The sequence below is a fragment of the Brassica rapa genome, chromosome A05 (genome assembly GCF_000309985.2).
Source record: "Brassica rapa cultivar Chiifu-401-42 chromosome A05, CAAS_Brap_v3.01, whole genome shotgun sequence".
NCBI classification, from domain to species: Eukaryota; Viridiplantae; Streptophyta; class Magnoliopsida; order Brassicales; family Brassicaceae; genus Brassica; species Brassica rapa.
In genome coordinates this window covers 23,474,417-23,492,299 of record NC_024799.2, presented here as the reverse complement: position 1 = coordinate 23,492,299, position 17,883 = coordinate 23,474,417, and the positions used below count along the sequence as shown (strand labels likewise).

The following is a 17,883-nucleotide window of genomic DNA, read 5'->3' as shown; positions in this document are numbered from 1 at the left end:
AGATATAATAGAAGAATTAGGTTTAACATCAAATTATTGGAGAGCAAATCATGAGAGTTAAAATTAAAGATTGGAGAGCAGACTGGTCGTTGATTCCAACGTCTTTTTGGTGCATATTTACCAAGATTGTGTTTTGAAGTTTTAAGCTTAACTAACATTTAAAAAGAATATATTCCATTCTATAATTAATTTTTAATTTATTTTTTAAAAAATAGTTAATATCAGTGGCACAAGTTGGTAAATACTAAGAAGAATCAAGGGTGAAGTCAAATTTATATTTCAACTTTAATAAGGTAAGGTAGATGTGGGATTAGTTATCGTAAGGTTGAAGTACAGACAACCAGAAGGATATAAGTAAATCAAAAGATGAACATTACAGATTAGCAGTACTACATACTACTATCATCAGAAAAATGATTTAGCTAAATAAAAAAAAGTTTAACATATGATTAAATCGATTTCATATTGTCTCACTTGCAAGTACAACGCATTAACAACTAAGAACAGTTATGTTCTATGCTATATATGGATTAGCTGTTAATGCATTGTACCTTGTTGCTATTTTGCAGGTTAAACATAGTTATTTGGTAAGAACAACTTTGAGAGACTTGCTTTGATAGTTGTTTCCTATGCAAGTCTCTTGAACTTTCGTGCATAACAAATTGCTCTGATAGTTGCTTTCTATGCAAGTCTCTTGAGTTTTGTGTATAACAAGTTTAAACCCCCATGAAAATGTAAGATTTCGAGAACGCAGAAACATTACATGTTTGTGTAAACAATGTCTTATGTTATGTACATGCAAATCTTAATCCTTTTGTGTGTATAGACCAAAGCAAAACAAAATCTTAGGACATTCGCATTGGTGAATCTCTCGTTAAAATCTCTTATCAGTTATATTAATATTTAGTTATGGTGTTTCTTCGTGACAAAAAAAAAAAAGTTATGGTGTTTCTCATAAAAGCAGAGAGACTCATGCCAGAATCTATCATTTGAGAAATTCACCAATTCGCATGGCCTTATGGACAAACAATTTTGCTACAAGAATATGCAAAGTTTATTCTACATTTTTGAAAAAAGATGTAAAATCATATGAACAAACAAATAGAATAATCTTCTAAGACAAACAACATATGGACAAATGTTCTTCAGATATATTATATACCATGCACCAGAGATTTCCATCACACAAAAAAAAAAACGAAATCCTTTCATGTGGTCTCAGATAATCTTCAGCAAATGAGCCATCAAAACTGAGAAGAGATCTCCATCTTTCGTTCATGACAGAAGCCGAGAGGATAAACATCTTCACGCCATGAGATAACGAAAGCCGGTAGATATAGACACAAGGTGCTAGACAATGTATAGACAATAATATAAACAACAAAGAATCTTGTATGTATCCACATTCTTGTTTTCTTTTTTTTCCCACCATTGATCTCACACATAAGAAACAATTAAAGGCTCTTTTGTTTCTTCTTCTATAGAACTCCTGTGGTAGTAACAGTACAAAGACAACTGCACAATGCCAAGAATCGTTCCTATTCCATTTGGTGTCTGAGTTTTCAAACAAAAAAAACAATAAAGATTCGTTAATACTACTCAGAGAGACAACACAAGTTGCAACCTCACTTACTGAAGAGCACAACTTACGTAAACAAAGGCGTCGCTATTGAATAACCCGTAAAGGAGGAAGGAACCACTCAACAAGAACGTTGATAGAGAGAGATAAAACGGCATAAACTCCACGCTCTTAGTCCGAATCACTAAGTTCTGCAAGAGACCAAGCAAGTCAGAAAGCTGAACACCTGAAGATACTTGGTTGACGTTTTTGTGAACTTACAATAACAAACAAAGGCGAGGCAAACATGGAGACAAGAGAAGCGCAGCTCAAGAACCCAACAAAGTACCATCGTGCGAGCTTATCAGGTATCTGTAAACTTCCAGCTACAATCAATCCAACCACAGCAAACACCACAAGAAGCAAAACTAGCATCCTCATCTGCCATGATCAAGATCTTGATTAGAACGATAAATGAAAGCGAGTCAGATTTTTTTTGTGTGAAGAGTCAATCAAGGAACCTTATTCTTCTTGTCTGTATGCATGATGAAGAGGATAATGTAACAAAGCTGAAAAGTGGCTCCAACGGAGTTCACAGTCACTAGCATGAGGTTTCTTTGGGATATGAAAGGTGAGCCGTACCAAAGGCAGATCAAGCAGTTTAAGAGAGAGTATATGTATGGTAAACCAGAGAATTGCTCGGTTGATTTGTTCCTCAATATTCTCCTAAACGTTGGCCTGAGAATTAAAAACACACGCACAATATTTTACTACAAGGAAAACAATGTTTTACTACAAGGAAGGAACAAGATAAGTAAATGAAGAAGAAGAAGAACTCACATTGGTGAAATGAATAGTCCAAATGCAAATATGTTGCCTGAAACAGAACAAAGATGCAACAGTAATAAGTGAGGTAACAGATGCAAAACAGTAATAAATATAGCAAAGCATCAATAAGCATATCTCTTTTTTTTTCTTGTAGGAAAATGATCACAGACAACATTTGGATCTTTTCAGTGAGAAAGAAGAAAAAGCAAAGACAAAACAAAAGGTTAAACATATCTCTTGATTTGGGCATATCCATGGCAATAAAGCCAGATCCAATATACATATTGACTAAACTAAAAAAAAAAGTTTCTGTCCCTAAAGTAGCTTAAAACTTTGTTCAGCAAAAAAAAGTAGCTTTAAAACTTACCAAAACGAAACACAGTGGACACAATTAAAATCTGGTTAAAGTATTTACCTGCGATTCCGGCAACATCTTTCCACATGGAGAAAGAACCTTGGAAAGCAAAGACATCCATAGGAAAGCTTCTCTGTCAAAGTCCCCTTGATTTTCCTTTAGAAGATCAAAGATTCAGCTTTTTCTTCTTTGCTCTGTTCTGCTCTTATGGAGTCAGAAGTAATAAATAAGATTTGTAGAGGGAAGAAGAGTTTCTTGAGTAAGGACCAAAAGATTGAATGCATACGACTATATATATGCGGTCCAGATTTAGCTGTGTACTTTTCTACCATCTTGCGATACATTAAAACAAAACTAAAAAGTGACGTGAAGTTGCATAGTTGTTAAACAAAGTACAAACATTATAAACATGTTCATATAATCTATCAAATATTTCTACTGTATAAATTGATATTTGAGTATTAACACCTGCTTGATCTCATTGATTGTTTATGCTTCAAATATAATTTGTCTCTGTTAGAAATAGAATGTAAAAGATTTGGACGGGCTAAGGGTTTCAAATCCCCAAACTATCTAAAAAATTACATCATGTTAATTGCTTACTCATTTTTTTAACACAACTTATTTTTAATTACTTCTCAACTTGATTGATTACAATAATTAGAGAAAATTATCTACTCTCGAAAACATAAATTACGACATTGTAAAATAAACGGGATGATTTTTCAAGAGAAGATGACAGCAGGTTAACAACATTTATGTATATGTTTATTTTGAGATTAAAATTTATATAAATCTGGTTTCAGTCATTTAAAATAAAATAACTGCTTTTGTGTGATTGCTAGGTAACTCGTTCGTACTGATTTTACTTTGTCATATTGTCTTTGGATATTTCATTTTCACGAATATTTAGAAATCGCTAGATTTGCAACATGTGAAAACGATGTCCAAGGGGCGCTTAAAGTAAATGTCTTATCGATTGAACTTGAGCTCAAAAAGTTGCTCTCTGTCGACGCTGAACCCCACTCGTTTATCTATGATCATCGCTGTCCACTCAAAATTTTCCATCCTTGGATTGTGTTTTGAGAGTTTTTTCTGTGGCTTACATTCCACAGTCACGTTCTCCTACACATTAATAATTCTTAAATAATAAAATAGTAACATTTGCTGGCTCGTCTGTTGATGTGTTCTATTAGTGATCCAATGCATGTGTGTGTCTGGCTCTGAATCACTTGATAAAGTTCCGAGAATGACAACTCCAAGGGGATGCGTAAACAAAACTTTTGTTTTTGTTTTTAACATTTCCATCCATAAATACAAATTCGCAATAAAGTTAGAAAGTTTGTTAACATTTGTTTTTAACGGTCAGTATTTTATATTATTTGATTAACTTTATACAAAAATATAAAAAATCTATTTTTGTGAAAGGTAATGAACAATTTATAGCCAGGTTCAAATGATTGCAGATCTATGCATTATTTTTAAATATTTGCTGCCATGTAACAATTGTGCTGTGCTGTCAATATTCTCCTCGAACTGAGACGAAAATGTTTACCTGTTACCAGGGTTGAAGAACAAAATGTATTTTGATTGCAAGTGGAGAGGAAAAGCAATATATGTAGAAAACCGGTTATAATTTGACATAGTTGACGTACATACACATTGAAACCGGATTTAGGAGCAATAATTTATTGCGATCCTATATTAGACACATATGTTGCATGAAGTTCATATTGGAATCAGTAACCGGTTATAAATTCTATAAAACCGAAACATCAGATCTATAACCGGTTATAAATTCTATAAATTTTAGACACAACTACAGAATGAGTTTAACTTTTTAGAACGAGACGATCTTTTAACATATAAAATGTATCTAAGTGCTTTGGGTTTTTGCAGGAAAGAAAAATAGTAGTTGAACATTCTTGATTCTTTGCATTATTATCACACTCTCTCTCTCTCTCTTTTTCTCCTCAGTTCTTTGCATTTGTGGTAATTAACAGTGTGTTCAGCTCACGTGTAACGTGTAACAGGTCGTATATTAGGGGCAACCGGTTATAATTTGACATAATTGACGTACATACATATTGAAACCGGATTTAAGAGCAATAATTTATTGCGCTCCTATATTAAACATATATGTTGCATGAAGTTCATATTGGAATCAGTAACCGGTTATAAATTCTATAAAACCGAAACATAAGATCTATAACCGGTTATAAATTCTATAAATTTTAGACACAACTAGAGAATGAGTTTAACTTCTTAGAACGAGACGATCTTTTAACATATAAAATGTATCTAAGTGCTTTGGGTTTTTACAGGAAAGAAAAATAGTAGTTGAACATTCTTGATACTTTGCATTATTATCACACTCTCTATCTCTCTTTCTCTCCTCAGTTCTTTGCATTTGTGGTAATTAACAGTGTGTTCAGCTCACGTGTAACGTGTAACAGGTCGTATATTAGGGGCAACCGGTTATAATTTGACATAGTTGGCGTACATACATATTGAAACCGGATTTAGAAGCAATAATTTATTGCGATCCTATATTAGACACATATGTTGCATGAAGTTCATATTGGAATCAGTAACCGGTTATAAATTCTATAAAACCGAAATATCAGACCTATAACCGGTTATAAATTCTATAAATTTTAGACACAACTAGAGAATGAGTTTAACTTTTTAAAACGAGACGATCTTTTAACATATAAAATGTATCTAAGCGCTTTGGGTTTTTGCAGGAAAGAAAAATTGTAGTTGAGCATTCTTGATTCTTTGCATTATTATCACACTCTCTCTCTCTCTCTTTCTCTGCTCAGTTCTTTGCATTTGTGGTAATAAACAGTGTGTTCAGCTCACGTGTAACGTGTAACAGGTCGTATATTAAGGACACGCTTGGTATTACCACAATTTATACAGTACCGTTACCTGTTAGCTAATTTATATTCTTTTTTTTGTTATCTAATGCAAATTCCCAATTCTATATATCTAGTAATCCGAGGCCACTTAAGACCCGAGTGACAAGTTTTAGAACGCGCTTTATGATTGAGCATGCAGTGAATAATCTGATAGAACCACATGTTATGTTTTATCGTTTAAAACTAGGTGTAAGAACATGTAGTTCAATGGCTTCGCTTTTATCTTTACTACTCATTTTGTCTATGGTTTGAAAGTTTGTGCTTGAACATCTTGACCAAGTCTGTTAACATACTTTCGTGACGAGGGTTGATGAATATGAAAATAGGACACTGAGTTTTTTTTTCTTTTGGTAAAATAGGACACTGAGTTTATGAATATTAGATCACCTGCAGTAATATGATTGAAAGCTTGTACTCAAACGCCATTCATACGTATGCTTATTTATTAAATACTAGCATTTTAATGCTCTTCTTGAATCTTGACCTTATCTCTTATAGCCTTTTTTGGTTATACAAGAATTTGATTCTTGACTTTAATAATCACACAGCCATGGCCCATGGACATAAAAGTGTATAACTACGACAAAATCAATTGCGTTTATGAACTTTTGACCTGACAAAAACTATACTTGAAACACGTTATCGAATATATATTTTCTAAAACTAAATATTCATATTTGAACTTAATTATTCATATTCGGTATTTTTTTTTTGAAAAATATCATATTCATATATATGCGGCGTTTATCTAACCATCTTTTGATTTTTCAGACGTTTTTAGAACATCTCTAATGTAAACTTCTATATTTTCTTCTAAAATAAATATATCAATAATAGAAGTAAAATTGCTCCAATGTATAATTTTATAATAAAATTTCTCTATTTTAGAGAAAAAATAAAAAAAATTACTTTTTGTCTCTATATTTAAACGTGAAAATAACATATCTATATATTTTATTCTTTGGAGCATTTTATTTCTATAATAGAATTTCTCACTTTAAAAAAAAAATCTTATATATTAAAACAGAAGTCATAACCCTGATTCATGTGTGATTTTTTTTAAAAAATGGACCTAACGGACATATTCCTAGAAAATCATGTTATATTTAATATCTAATCTTATCATTTAAATTTTGGGCCTACAAAATTTTTTTATTGGATATCAATAATTAGATTTAAACAATAGATGATCCATAGGCTTTATAGATAGTATAAATTAAATAGATATAATTTAATGTTGTAATATTATACCTCTATATGCTATATATTTAAATATTTATCGATGTTAACTTTTAAAATTATAAAGTTTTTTTTTTAAATAACAAAAAATCATATTATCTAACAATGATTAATCTTTATTACTTTAAACCAATGAAAACAAAATTTAAACTATATAGTTTATTTTAAAAATTAAAAAAAAAACTTAATGTTTAGTTATTTACTCGATAATATAAATCTATGAAGTGAAAAGTTTATTTTTTTAAAAACTTTATAAATTTGTGAAATGTTACAATAATTTTGAATATGACATTAAAATAATATTTTATTAATCTTTATATATATAGTTACGATTCTAATAATGAAATAATAATCCGAAAATATATATATATAGAAGAAGATACAAATACATGTGAAGTTTGAAACAATCTATTTAATGAAAAAAGTATACAGTAAACTTATTATGTTTTAAAAATTGATAGACACATATTTTTTTTTGTCATCATTGATAGACACATATATATTATAATATATACTAATTTAGAATTGAAAGAACAATATTTATATAAAAATAGATGAAAACATAAATCCGCGCGGTTGCGCGGATCGAGATCTAGTTTATACTTATTTATGAAGTGATTTTGCTTATTTGTCATGTTCTCCTTGATTTAAGGTAATTTTGCTTATTTGTCATGTTTTTATTAGGTTTTAGCTAAATCATTGATTTATTATTTGTTATTAGATGAGTCATTAATATATTAATTTAAATTTATTCTTAATGAATCTTGTATATAATTAAAAACGAATGTTAATAATATTAAATTTCTATGTTATATTAAAAACAAATTTTAAACAATATATTTACTGAATTTTATATATAATTAAAAATGAATTTTATTTTAATAGTATAAAGTTTATATGTTATATGTTACATTAAATAATTGAGTATAAAATAATATAATAGAATTATAAAAATATGATATTACTCTTATATATATTGTGTTGCTATCTGAAAATAATATTTTATTATAAAAGTTAAAAAAGTTAAGATAAAAAAACAATTGATAATTAAATATTAGTCAAGCAAAAAAATTATATAAATATATTTTCTAAACTATTTCTAAGATATGAGTGTTTTAAAAAAAATTAACACAATAGTAAGCATATATTTTGATAAAAAAATATTTGACATATATAAATACTTTGATGTTTGATTTAACTATTTAAAACCATAAATAATAACTTATTATGTTAGTTTTAGATTAATAAAACATAAACTAATAAGTATTCATAAGAAGTTTTTGCTTGCATGTGCGGGCAAAACACTTAGTATAGAAATAAAAAAAGAGGTGGGTTGGAGATGCTGTTATTGATATTAAGCATAATATAATAAAATAAAATATTAAGAAAACAATTGTTTAGAAAACGCCCACTTGTGAATAAATTCATTTTGCATGTATATTTGAACGTTGCAGACTTGCTGTTTTTCTTTCGGATAAAACCGTACGTGTAAAGTCGGAATTTAATCCTTATCCAATAAATCATCAGATTATTGTCTTTTCGTCTTAGCTAATAATTCTTTGACCAACTAAAGAATACAAAACTAATTAGTATTCTCTCAGTTCAATTATCGTTTTCGATTTGTACCCATATTAAAAAAATATTTATTTTTTTTATATTTTTAAAATAATATTCATATGCACCTAACAACATTTCAACGAATAAAAAATCATATAACATATAAAACTCATAATTTTGCATTGAAATTTTAAAATACCAATTATTTTAAAACAAAAACTATATTTTATAACAATTAAAATGAAATAGGAAAAGTATAAAATTATCTCATGTAATAATCAATGACTAGTTGACTAAGCAATGTCGCTCATGAATCAAGCTATCTATATACAAAGCGTGGGACAACTAGTTAATCTTTTCTTTCAAAAATCTAAGACTGTACGCAAATATTACGAGTACTTTAATAATTTAATTCATCAAATATATTTCTTCTTTTGTTCTTCATCAAATATCTTTGCAACTGTGATGTATGTATTCAGTGGATTTGACTTTATTTAGCAACTCATAGTCTTCAGCAAACGAAGTAGTCCCATGCTTTATATCCTGCATTTTCGTTTGCAATTTTGTGTGAGTCTAATACTTTAACTATCATCACTTAGAAACGCAAGGCAAAAATGCAGAAGCAGAGAAACAATCAGGTCTTAGTTGTCAGCTTACGAAAAAACATTTTTAATACCATATAAATATGATTTAGCTAACATTACGCAACTGTAAGAGGAAAATATGGATCGGTACGTAACATCAAGAATATGTATTCTTAATATATTGATTTGTAAACGTCATAGTGCTTCTTACTCACGATTAATTTCATCCGTAATAAGGGAAAACAAAACACATATATACATGTGGAAGATACTTAAATGGATACGAGGAAAATGAAGAAAGCTCAACTTCATACCTAATGTGCCATTTGGGCCACCAGTAATGATCCTCAACAAATTCTCTTTTGGTACATTAAAAAGACAATAAAAGGTCTACTTTTTAGCCCGTTTCAAATATATCTTCCCAAACATCAAACTGTTAATGTACTCTGTTTTCGTTGACAAAAAGTGTACTCTCTTTTCTTTTGTTTTGTTTTTTTTTTTTTCCGTCAAAGTTTATTTAATAAAGGCCCAAAGCCCAACACGATTGACTCTCTCCGAGATTAGGCGTACTTGGGAAGATAGGCGGTCGCGGTGAAGAAGGTGTGGAGTCGAAGAGCTCCGGTGTAGTTCGGTGAACCGGTGGGTGGTTCTCCGGTGATAGTTGAGGCAGAAGTGATGCGGCGGTTCGCGAAGAAATGCGGCCGACATCAATTGCTCTCTTGGGCCTAGGGGGCTTGTGGTTTGTTAGTGGTTTTTAGTGGGCCGTAATAGATGTGGCCTTGTAATCTTTTGTTTTGTTATGAACGTCATTTCTTTTTTTGGAACAAAATTATGAACGTCCATTTTTTCTTTTTTTGTCACAAAGAACGTCAAATTAGTCATCGATAAATAAGGCTCGAAGGCGACGGCCTCGTAATGGTTAGGGTTGCGTATCTAAAGGCCCAATCAAACTTTTGCGTAACGTGATGTTTTTGCATTTTGTTATTCTTCTTTATTTTAGATTAACATTACGCTTATACCATTTTATTTAAAAGCAATTTTCTCAAATAATCATTTTTAATTTTTTATCACAAAAATATCTCTCAGAAAAGAAAATGACCAAAATAGCTTTTTTTTGGGTAAATAAATAACTCTTTTTATTTTGAAAATTTTAATATTTTTTTTTTAAAATTTAAAATTCTATCTTCAAAACTCCACTCCTTAACTCGATACCATAAGTCTAGATTAATTAATCTTAGGTTAAAAATATATATTTTGATCATTTTTACCTTTTAATAAAATTTATTTTGGTCTTTTTTCATTGAATGTTATTTTTATGATAAAAACCTGAAAAAAACGATCCTAGATAATTTCTCTTTATTTAAAGTCTTCTCTTTAAATTTTCAACGTAAACAATGATAAAGATTTGTAGTCAAATTCAAAGTTCAAGGACTACAAACTATAAAGAAAAGAGACGAGACGAGAAATTGCATGGGAAACCGGAACCCAAGCGGACACGTTGAAATTTCTGCGTTGCCTATATACTTTCGGATGGTAAATTAAGAAAAAAGAATTTGACCGTGGCGTAAAAAATTGAACCGTAGTTAGTAATGGCAATTCAGTAATTTGTCGGTGGCTCTCCGTAACTTTCTCAAAATTAAAAAAAGAAGGGGCGCACAGTGTTTTCTGAGACGCTCGTTAGATCCTTTCTCCTCCTCCTCTTCTTCACTCTTATATTTATTCCTCTTATCTCTCCACATCTCGAGATCTTCTTCTTCTTCAAGCTTAGGTTGATCTTGATCCGATTCGACTCGGTACGTACCCCCAACTCTCTTTCTCTATGATCTCTGAGCTAATTCGTGAACGTACGACGTCGTGCCGCTTTTATCGATGCTATATTTTATTGGTTAATCGTTTTGCCATTGGATCTGCTTCTCATTTGATTACTACATTCGTCATACTTGTGGATCTGGATCTAACTTTTTTCCGATCTCGATTTCGCTATTAGCTGTATCTTTTCGTACTAATGAGTATAGATCTGTTTCATGGATCATGATGATTATGTTTGCACTCCACCTGTTCGATGAAATTACATGGTTTCTGATGTTGCAGATATTATTATAATTGTTCACATCGCAATGGCTACATATAAGCCCAAGAACATCCTCATCACCGGAGCGGCGGGATTCATCGCCTCCCACGTGGCAAACAGGCTAGTCCGCACCTACCCCGACTACAAGATCGTGGTCCTCGACAAGCTCGACTACTGCTCCAACCTCAAGAACCTCAACCCTTCCAAATCCTCCCCCAACTTCAAGTTCGTCAAGGGCGACATCGCCAGCGCCGACCTCGTCAACTACCTTCTCATCACCGAGAACATCGACACCATCATGCACTTCGCAGCTCAAACCCATGTTGATAACTCCTTCGGTAACAGCTTTGAGTTCACCAAGAACAATATCTACGGGACCCATGTGCTTTTGGAGGCTTGTAAAGTCACTGGGCAGATCAGGAGGTTTATTCATGTGAGTACTGATGAGGTTTATGGAGAGACTGATGAGGATGCTTCCGTGGGGAATCATGAAGCTTCTCAGTTGCTTCCGACTAATCCATATTCTGCTACTAAGGCGGGTGCTGAGATGCTTGTGATGGCGTATGGGAGATCTTATGGGTTGCCGGTTATTACTACTCGTGGGAATAATGTTTATGGTCCGAATCAGTTTCCTGAGAAGTTGATTCCTAAGTTTATTCTGTTGGCTATGAGTGGGAAGCCGCTTCCGATTCACGGAGATGGGTCTAATGTGAGGAGTTATCTCTACTGTGAAGATGTTGCTGAGGCGTTTGAGGTTGTTTTGCACAAAGGGGAGGTTAACCATGTTTATAATATTGGGACGACGAAAGAGAGGAGAGTGATTGATGTGGCTAATGATATCTCCAAGCTCTTTGGGATTAACCCTGACTCCACCATTCAGTTTGTGGAGAACCGGCCTTTTAATGACCAGAGGTACTTCCTCGATGACCAGAAGCTGAAGAAACTGGGGTGGGCGGAGCGAACCACTTGGGAGGAAGGGTTGAAGAAGACTATGGAGTGGTACACTGCGAACCCTGAGTGGTGGGGAGATGTTTCTGGAGCTCTGCTTCCTCATCCAAGGATGCTGATGATGCCTGGTGATAGACTTTGTGATAGTGGTGACGAGCACAAGGATGCTGATGGTAATCAGACGTTCACGGTGGTTACTCCCCCCAAGACTGGTGGTTCTGGAGACAATAAAACGTCCTTGAAGTTCCTCATCTATGGTAAAACTGGGTGGCTCGGTGGGCTTCTAGGGAAACTCTGTGAGAAGCAAGGGATTGCGTACGAGTATGGGAAAGGGAGACTGGAGGACAGAGCTTCTCTTGTGGCGGATATTCGTAGAGTCAAACCTACTCATGTCTTCAATGCAGCCGGTTTAACGGGTAGACCCAATGTAGACTGGTGTGAGTCTCACAAAACAGAGACCATCCGAGTGAACGTTGCTGGTACTTTGACTCTGGCAGATGTTTGCAGAGAGAATGGTCTGTTGATGATGAACTTTGCCACCGGTTGTATATTTGAGTATGACGCTGCACATCCAGAAGGTTCAGGGATTGGCTTCAAGGAAGAAGACAAACCGAACTTCACCGGTTCCTTCTACTCAAAAACAAAGGCAATGGTAATAATAAACTATCACATAATCAAACCACATTTTGATCCAAAATCTCTGGAAACTCTTTGTCTATAAATTCTCTGTTTTCATTTTCACCAGGTGGAAGAGCTTCTAAGAGAATTTGACAACGTCTGCACCTTGAGAGTGCGTATGCCAATCTCATCCGACTTGAACAACCCACGAAACTTCATCACCAAGATCTCTCGTTACAACAAAGTGGTGAACATCCCAAACAGCATGACCATACTAGACGAACTCTTACCAATCTCAATCGAGATGGCGAAGAGGAACCTGAGGGGGATATGGAACTTCACCAATCCAGGAGTGGTGAGCCACAACGAGATACTAGAGATGTACAAGAGTTACATCGAGCCTGGTTTCAAATGGTCCAACTTCACTTTGGAAGAACAGGCTAAAGTCATTGTTGCACCGCGGAGCAACAACGAGATGGATGGTGCCAAGCTCAGCAAGGAGTTTCCAGAGTTGCTTTCCATCAAAGACTCGTTGATCAAATACGTCTTCGAACCCAACAAGAGAACGTAAGAGCCTCTCGTTAAGAATACACTACACACTTCCTCTTTCTCTGTTCATTGTTATATTATCCTGCAGGTAGTTTCACTGTATCTCATGATTCTACTTTAATTTGATTTGATTTATCATGTAATTCATTTACTCCTTTTTGGTACTCTACGACAAAACACATCTTTGTTTACATTAATATTATTACAGATTTATCTGAGTTTTATTTTATACACTATAGATTCCTGTTCCTATTGTAATTCTTTTTGTTTTCATGTCAAGATAAAAGAAGATGGATGAAGACAGAACAATAAAAAAACAATATTGATGCTTTAACCCTTTGCTTTAAACTTTTGTTACACAATGTTATAAGTTAAATCAATATAATGCATAGATTCATTTAGCAGACACAAGAACAGAAGCAGAGTATAAGATCTTAGATGAGGGTGAGAGAGTATCAAGTTTGAAGACAGCATCGGACCATTCCATCTAACCCCAAATCTCGCCTTGTTCCCTCCGCAAGGAAATCTCGGCAGACCAAAGCCAAGTCTGACGAAGATGGGAGTTCCAGAAGGTGACAATGTTTCCAGCAGAGTTGCTGCTGAGTCTGCAAATATCATAAAGCTCTTCCAAACCCTTGACTGGTTTCCAACGCAACTCATTAGGCTCACACCACAGTATCCTCCCGCAAGTAGTACCACGACAGAACAAAAGCTTCCCTATAGCACACCAATCGTTTTTGGTTCCTGGAATAAAGTCGTCAATTCTTTTGCTGAACCTCCAAAACAAACACTCACTCGGCAACAAGTACAAGCTTCGACGCCCCTCGTCAACAGCGTAAACCTTCTTCTCCTCCTCTATCACCACGCTCTGGCAGATACCGAATCGCAACTTGGGGAGATACCAGTGACCCCAAGTTTGGGTCTTTATATCGAAAACCTCTGACCAGTTTGTGGGATTAGCTTTCTCCTCTACACACCCTCCAGAAACATATATCCTCCCGTCGACGAGGTTCGCTGATGCGGAAGCACGAGGCATCTTCATGGACGGGACGCGTGTCCACGTGTGATAGAAACAATCCAGAAACCAGACATCTCGAGTGCGATGGCGGCCGTCTATGAGTCCACCCAAAACGTAGATCCCTCCGTCCACCGCCACGTAGGATGACGATTCCGAGGCCTGGGAGGGGTTCCACGGGATCGGGTTCAGGCGATGGTGAGGGCTGAGGATGAACCAACGTGGTGGGCGGCTCGGGTCGGGAGAGACGCGCATGCATACGTAGAAACACGTCTCGGTGCAACCCTTCTGCCGTCTCAGTTCCAAGAGCTCAGGGGAAGACACGAGAGAGCGGTGGATCTTTGAGGCGATTGCTAAGGCCGCCAGGTCGAATCTCGAGATCTGAGCCAGACAGTTAACTGCCACCTCATCTGGCAGCGACCATAACCCCGGAGAATTTTCATCTTCTTGGCCGGCGGTGGCGATGATTCCCGCCTTTCTTCCATTCATTCAATTTGATTACAAAGAGTTTAGTTTGGTCGGGTTAGAAAAGAGTTTGGTCGGATCGGAGCTATGTTTTTATATTTATAGAGAATTCTTTTCCCAATATTAATTAGGATTAACTTAAATTTCCTTTCTTTTTATTTTATCGGTTTATAATTTTCCTTTCTACTAATTTTGAGAATTTTTTTTCCAATATTAATTAGGATCAGGCGATCAGCTGATAACTTGAATTTCCTTTTTTTTTTTGTTTCCTTTAATTGGTTTACTCCAGTTTCTGAAATTTCTCTACTGGTTTAGGCTTGTTAAGCCGCGGTATTTGCTTACTACTATAGGGTGGACAAAAGAACCGATAAAAACCGGTTACATTCTAGAGTATGTTCTAATGTTCACATATAGTTTGAATATAAATACATATGATATATACTCTACAAAAAAGTGTGGTTCTGGATTACGGTTACATTCATCTTCTGCTGTTTGGGAGCGATATACATTCCTTGTGTACATTACACTTATCAACGCCGTCGAGGTAAAACACAATTCTTATAGTTTCTTGTTCTCAAGTTTTGGTTACATGTTATAGGTCAGTATTGTGGAGATCTTAAGGCTAAATCAGCGCCCAAGGGTCCAAAAGAAGCTTAGGTTTGGATTTGGCTAAACCGTACCAAACCGATTTTAATATGTTGTCCACTTCGATTTTAATCTCAAAACATCTCAATTGTGTTTGGCAAACCGACCCGGTCCTGCACCCGAATCCATCCCGGTTATATCATAAACTAAATGGTTCCGTATCAAAGAAGAAGACTTGCGTATGATTTTGGTCAACGGAGGGACAAAGATTTGATCTTTTTAAGGAAGCCTATCATCATCATCATCATTTACCCAAAGCTTATTGCTTTCAAAGCGGTGAGAATCTGTGTCTGCTCTGTTTCCCCTGTTTTCGATCCTTAGGTAAAGTTCAAACCTTTCTCCCACTGATTTGATTCGCATGAGGATTTAAACAAACATGTCGGTGGAGAGATCTTTCGAAGCTTGGGAAGAGGTTCAACGACAAGGGCTAGATTTAGCCGACCGGCTCGCTCAGGGCTTCACGGGTTTGATTCAGATTAGCCCACCTTCCTTCCCGTGGCCTCACCATCATCAAAAGCCGAAACCTTTCGATCTCGAGTTCCCGAGTCAACATTTCGACGCTATTAGAGATTATAGTTTCGGTATTATTAACCAACCCATCAACGGTGTTGCGGCGGTTCTTGATGCTGGGAGTAAGATAGGTCAAGCTGGTGTTGATTTCGGTTCTGGTTTGAACCTCATGGTCCAGCAGTTCTTTAGGAGGTTACCTATACCGTTTGTGCACGAAGATAGCAAGCTTAGTGGTAAGAGTATAAGGAGCCATAGGGCTTATGTTGCTGCAGAACGGTTGAAAGAGACAGGTTTTTCTAAGACGGATGATTCTGTTACCATGTCTGAAGAGGAAGTTGCAGATTCTTATTTAAGAACAGGTGGTTTCCTTGGAAGATCAAAGGTATACTTGTCTGCTTTGTTCTCTTTGTCTGCTTCTTGATTGAGTAACTGTAGATTTCTCTCGGTGAATGCAGGGGAAGATTGATATATCATCAAGTTATGATAGTAGGACAAATGGTATGGAACATTCATTGGCAGCCAGGGGAGACATATGGAGACTTGAAGCCTCGAGTTCGAGTTCTACTGCAAGTGATGGGACTTCCTCTCTTTTTCTTCTCCAGCTTGGACCGATTCTTTTCCTACGAGATTCAACTCTTCTCTTACCGTTGCACTTATCAAAACAACACTTGCTCTGGTATGGATATGACAGGAAGGTATATGCTTAATAAACTTCACACACTTCAGTAAGAGTTCCTCTCTCTTTCGAATTTTATCCCAAAACTTACTTAAGTTTGTTTGCAGAAAGGTATGCATTCACTTTGCCCAGCTATATGGTCAAAGCATAGAAGATGGCTTATGATGTCAATGCTATGTCTCAACCCTTTGTCTTGCGTAAGCCACTCTTTTGTTCCTTGGAGGTGTGGTTATGTTCTTACTTTTCCTGAACTTGTTGTCTTTGGACAGTCCTTTATGGATTTGCAGTTCCCAAACGGGCAACTGACTTATGTATCCGGCGAGGGGTTGACAGTTAGTACCTTTGTGCCTCTCTGTGGAGGTCTTCTTCAAGCACAGGGTCAGTATCCAGGCGATATGAGGTTTAGTTACTCTTGTAAGGTTAGTATAGAGATCATAAAACTCATCATGATCCTTGTGGATGGAGCTTATTCTCATTTTTTTTTAAAACCTCTTTGTTCGTGGAATAGAACAAACGTGGAACTAGAATCACACCAATGGTATATTTGCCTGACAAATCATTCGCGTTGGAAGTTTCTCAAGGCTTGGCATGGCGTAGATCCGGACTACTAATGAAGCCTACACTTCAACTCAGGTAAAGCTTTTTCTTTACTAAACATGTGCCCCTCTAAACCAAGAATGAATACAAGATTCATGAACCGGAACAGTGTATGTCCCACGTTTGGTGGAATCAACCCCGGGGTGAAAGCGGAAGTGATACACTCGCTGAGGGATGACTTGAACTTGATATATGGCTACGCACTCAACGCACATCCTTCAGCATTTGCCTCTGTATCTGTAAGCTAAGCTTGTCTTTTTTTATTGCTATGTGAAGTCAAAGCCTGAACCGTTTCTGTCTCCTTCACGACCCTAACTTAACTACTCTGTGTTTCTCTGATGGAAACTGCAGTTTGGTCGGTCGAAATGGAATGGAAACAACGGACGCACGGGGATAGTTGTTAGAGCTGATACTCCTCTTGCAGCAAGTATTGGCCAGCCTTCTTTCTCTGTCCAGCTTAATAACTCTTTTGAGTTCTGATTCCCTTTCCTTGTATACACATACTAAGGCAAAGTTTATTCCCATGTACTGATGTATATATGTGTGAAAAGACTGCTTCGCCACATTTCCATGTACATGTGTGAAAGAAAATTAGATACCGCAAGTTAGACAATCATTAATAGATCCACTTTATTTCAGATCATTTTTTTTGTTACTCAATTATAAGGTAGAAAATAAAATGATTGTTAAGCATTTTTATTTTAAACTCTATTTAAAAGAAAATATAGAATGGGGGTTGGTAAT

At 35.2% G+C, this 17,883-nt stretch overlaps 4 protein-coding genes across 4 annotated transcripts; 2 read left to right on the top strand and 2 right to left on the bottom strand.

The window, feature by feature from the left end:
* Nucleotides 1-1,030: 1,030 nt before the first annotated feature.
* On the bottom strand, nucleotides 1,031-4,242 carry LOC103869993 (bidirectional sugar transporter SWEET2). The gene is made up of 6 exons (XM_033292826.1): nucleotides 2,802-4,242; nucleotides 2,399-2,435; nucleotides 2,080-2,296; nucleotides 1,841-1,999; nucleotides 1,651-1,770; nucleotides 1,031-1,554 (listed from the first exon to the last, which is right to left on the bottom strand). Exons 1-6 carry the CDS (start codon nucleotides 2,860-2,862, stop codon nucleotides 1,438-1,440), a joined length of 711 nt encoding a protein of 236 aa, XP_033148717.1. The 5' UTR covers nucleotides 2,863-4,242; the 3' UTR covers nucleotides 1,031-1,437.
* A 6,363-nt stretch (nucleotides 4,243-10,605) lies between these two features.
* On the top strand, nucleotides 10,606-13,467 carry LOC103869992 (trifunctional UDP-glucose 4,6-dehydratase/UDP-4-keto-6-deoxy-D-glucose 3,5-epimerase/UDP-4-keto-L-rhamnose-reductase RHM3). Its single transcript, XM_009148076.3, has 3 exons — nucleotides 10,606-10,838; nucleotides 11,137-12,716; nucleotides 12,810-13,467. Exons 2-3 carry the CDS (start codon nucleotides 11,163-11,165, stop codon nucleotides 13,251-13,253), a joined length of 1,998 nt encoding a protein of 665 aa, XP_009146324.2. The 5' UTR covers nucleotides 10,606-10,838; nucleotides 11,137-11,162; the 3' UTR covers nucleotides 13,254-13,467.
* A 73-nt stretch (nucleotides 13,468-13,540) lies between these two features.
* LOC103869991 (F-box/kelch-repeat protein At4g39560-like) lies at nucleotides 13,541-15,291 on the bottom strand. The gene has a single exon (XM_009148075.3). The coding sequence runs from the start codon at nucleotides 14,733-14,735 to the stop codon at nucleotides 13,719-13,721; it is 1,017 nt and encodes a 338-aa protein (XP_009146323.2). The 5' UTR covers nucleotides 14,736-15,291; the 3' UTR covers nucleotides 13,541-13,718.
* Nucleotides 15,292-15,532: 241 nt separating this feature from the next.
* LOC103869990 lies at nucleotides 15,533-17,782 on the top strand. Its single transcript, XM_009148074.3, has 7 exons — nucleotides 15,533-16,248; nucleotides 16,322-16,561; nucleotides 16,650-16,739; nucleotides 16,812-16,961; nucleotides 17,051-17,175; nucleotides 17,249-17,378; nucleotides 17,491-17,782. Exons 1-7 carry the CDS (start codon nucleotides 15,733-15,735, stop codon nucleotides 17,617-17,619), a joined length of 1,380 nt encoding a protein of 459 aa, XP_009146322.1. The 5' UTR covers nucleotides 15,533-15,732; the 3' UTR covers nucleotides 17,620-17,782.
* Nucleotides 17,783-17,883: the final 101 nt, after the last annotated feature.

Coding starts and splice junctions, on each gene's coding strand:
- LOC103869993 (XM_033292826.1), bottom strand. CDS start 2,862: ATGGATGTCTTTGCTTTCCAAGGTTCTTTCTCCATGTGGAAAGATGTT. Junction 2,436..2,801: donor AGATGTTGCCGGAATCGCAG/GTAAATACTTTA, acceptor GTTCTGTTTCAG/GCAACATATTTGCATTTGGA. Junction 2,297..2,398: donor GGACTATTCATTTCACCAAT/GTGAGTTCTTCT, acceptor TTTAATTCTCAG/GCCAACGTTTAGGAGAATAT.
- LOC103869992 (XM_009148076.3), top strand. CDS start 11,163: ATGGCTACATATAAGCCCAAGAACATCCTCATCACCGGAGCGGCGGGA. Junction 12,717..12,809: donor ACTCAAAAACAAAGGCAATG/GTAATAATAAAC, acceptor CATTTTCACCAG/GTGGAAGAGCTTCTAAGAGA.
- LOC103869991 (XM_009148075.3), bottom strand. CDS start 14,735: ATGAATGGAAGAAAGGCGGGAATCATCGCCACCGCCGGCCAAGAAGAT.
- LOC103869990 (XM_009148074.3), top strand. CDS start 15,733: ATGTCGGTGGAGAGATCTTTCGAAGCTTGGGAAGAGGTTCAACGACAA. Junction 16,562..16,649: donor GGTATGGATATGACAGGAAG/GTATATGCTTAA, acceptor GTTTGTTTGCAG/AAAGGTATGCATTCACTTTG. Junction 17,379..17,490: donor CAGCATTTGCCTCTGTATCT/GTAAGCTAAGCT, acceptor TGGAAACTGCAG/TTTGGTCGGTCGAAATGGAA.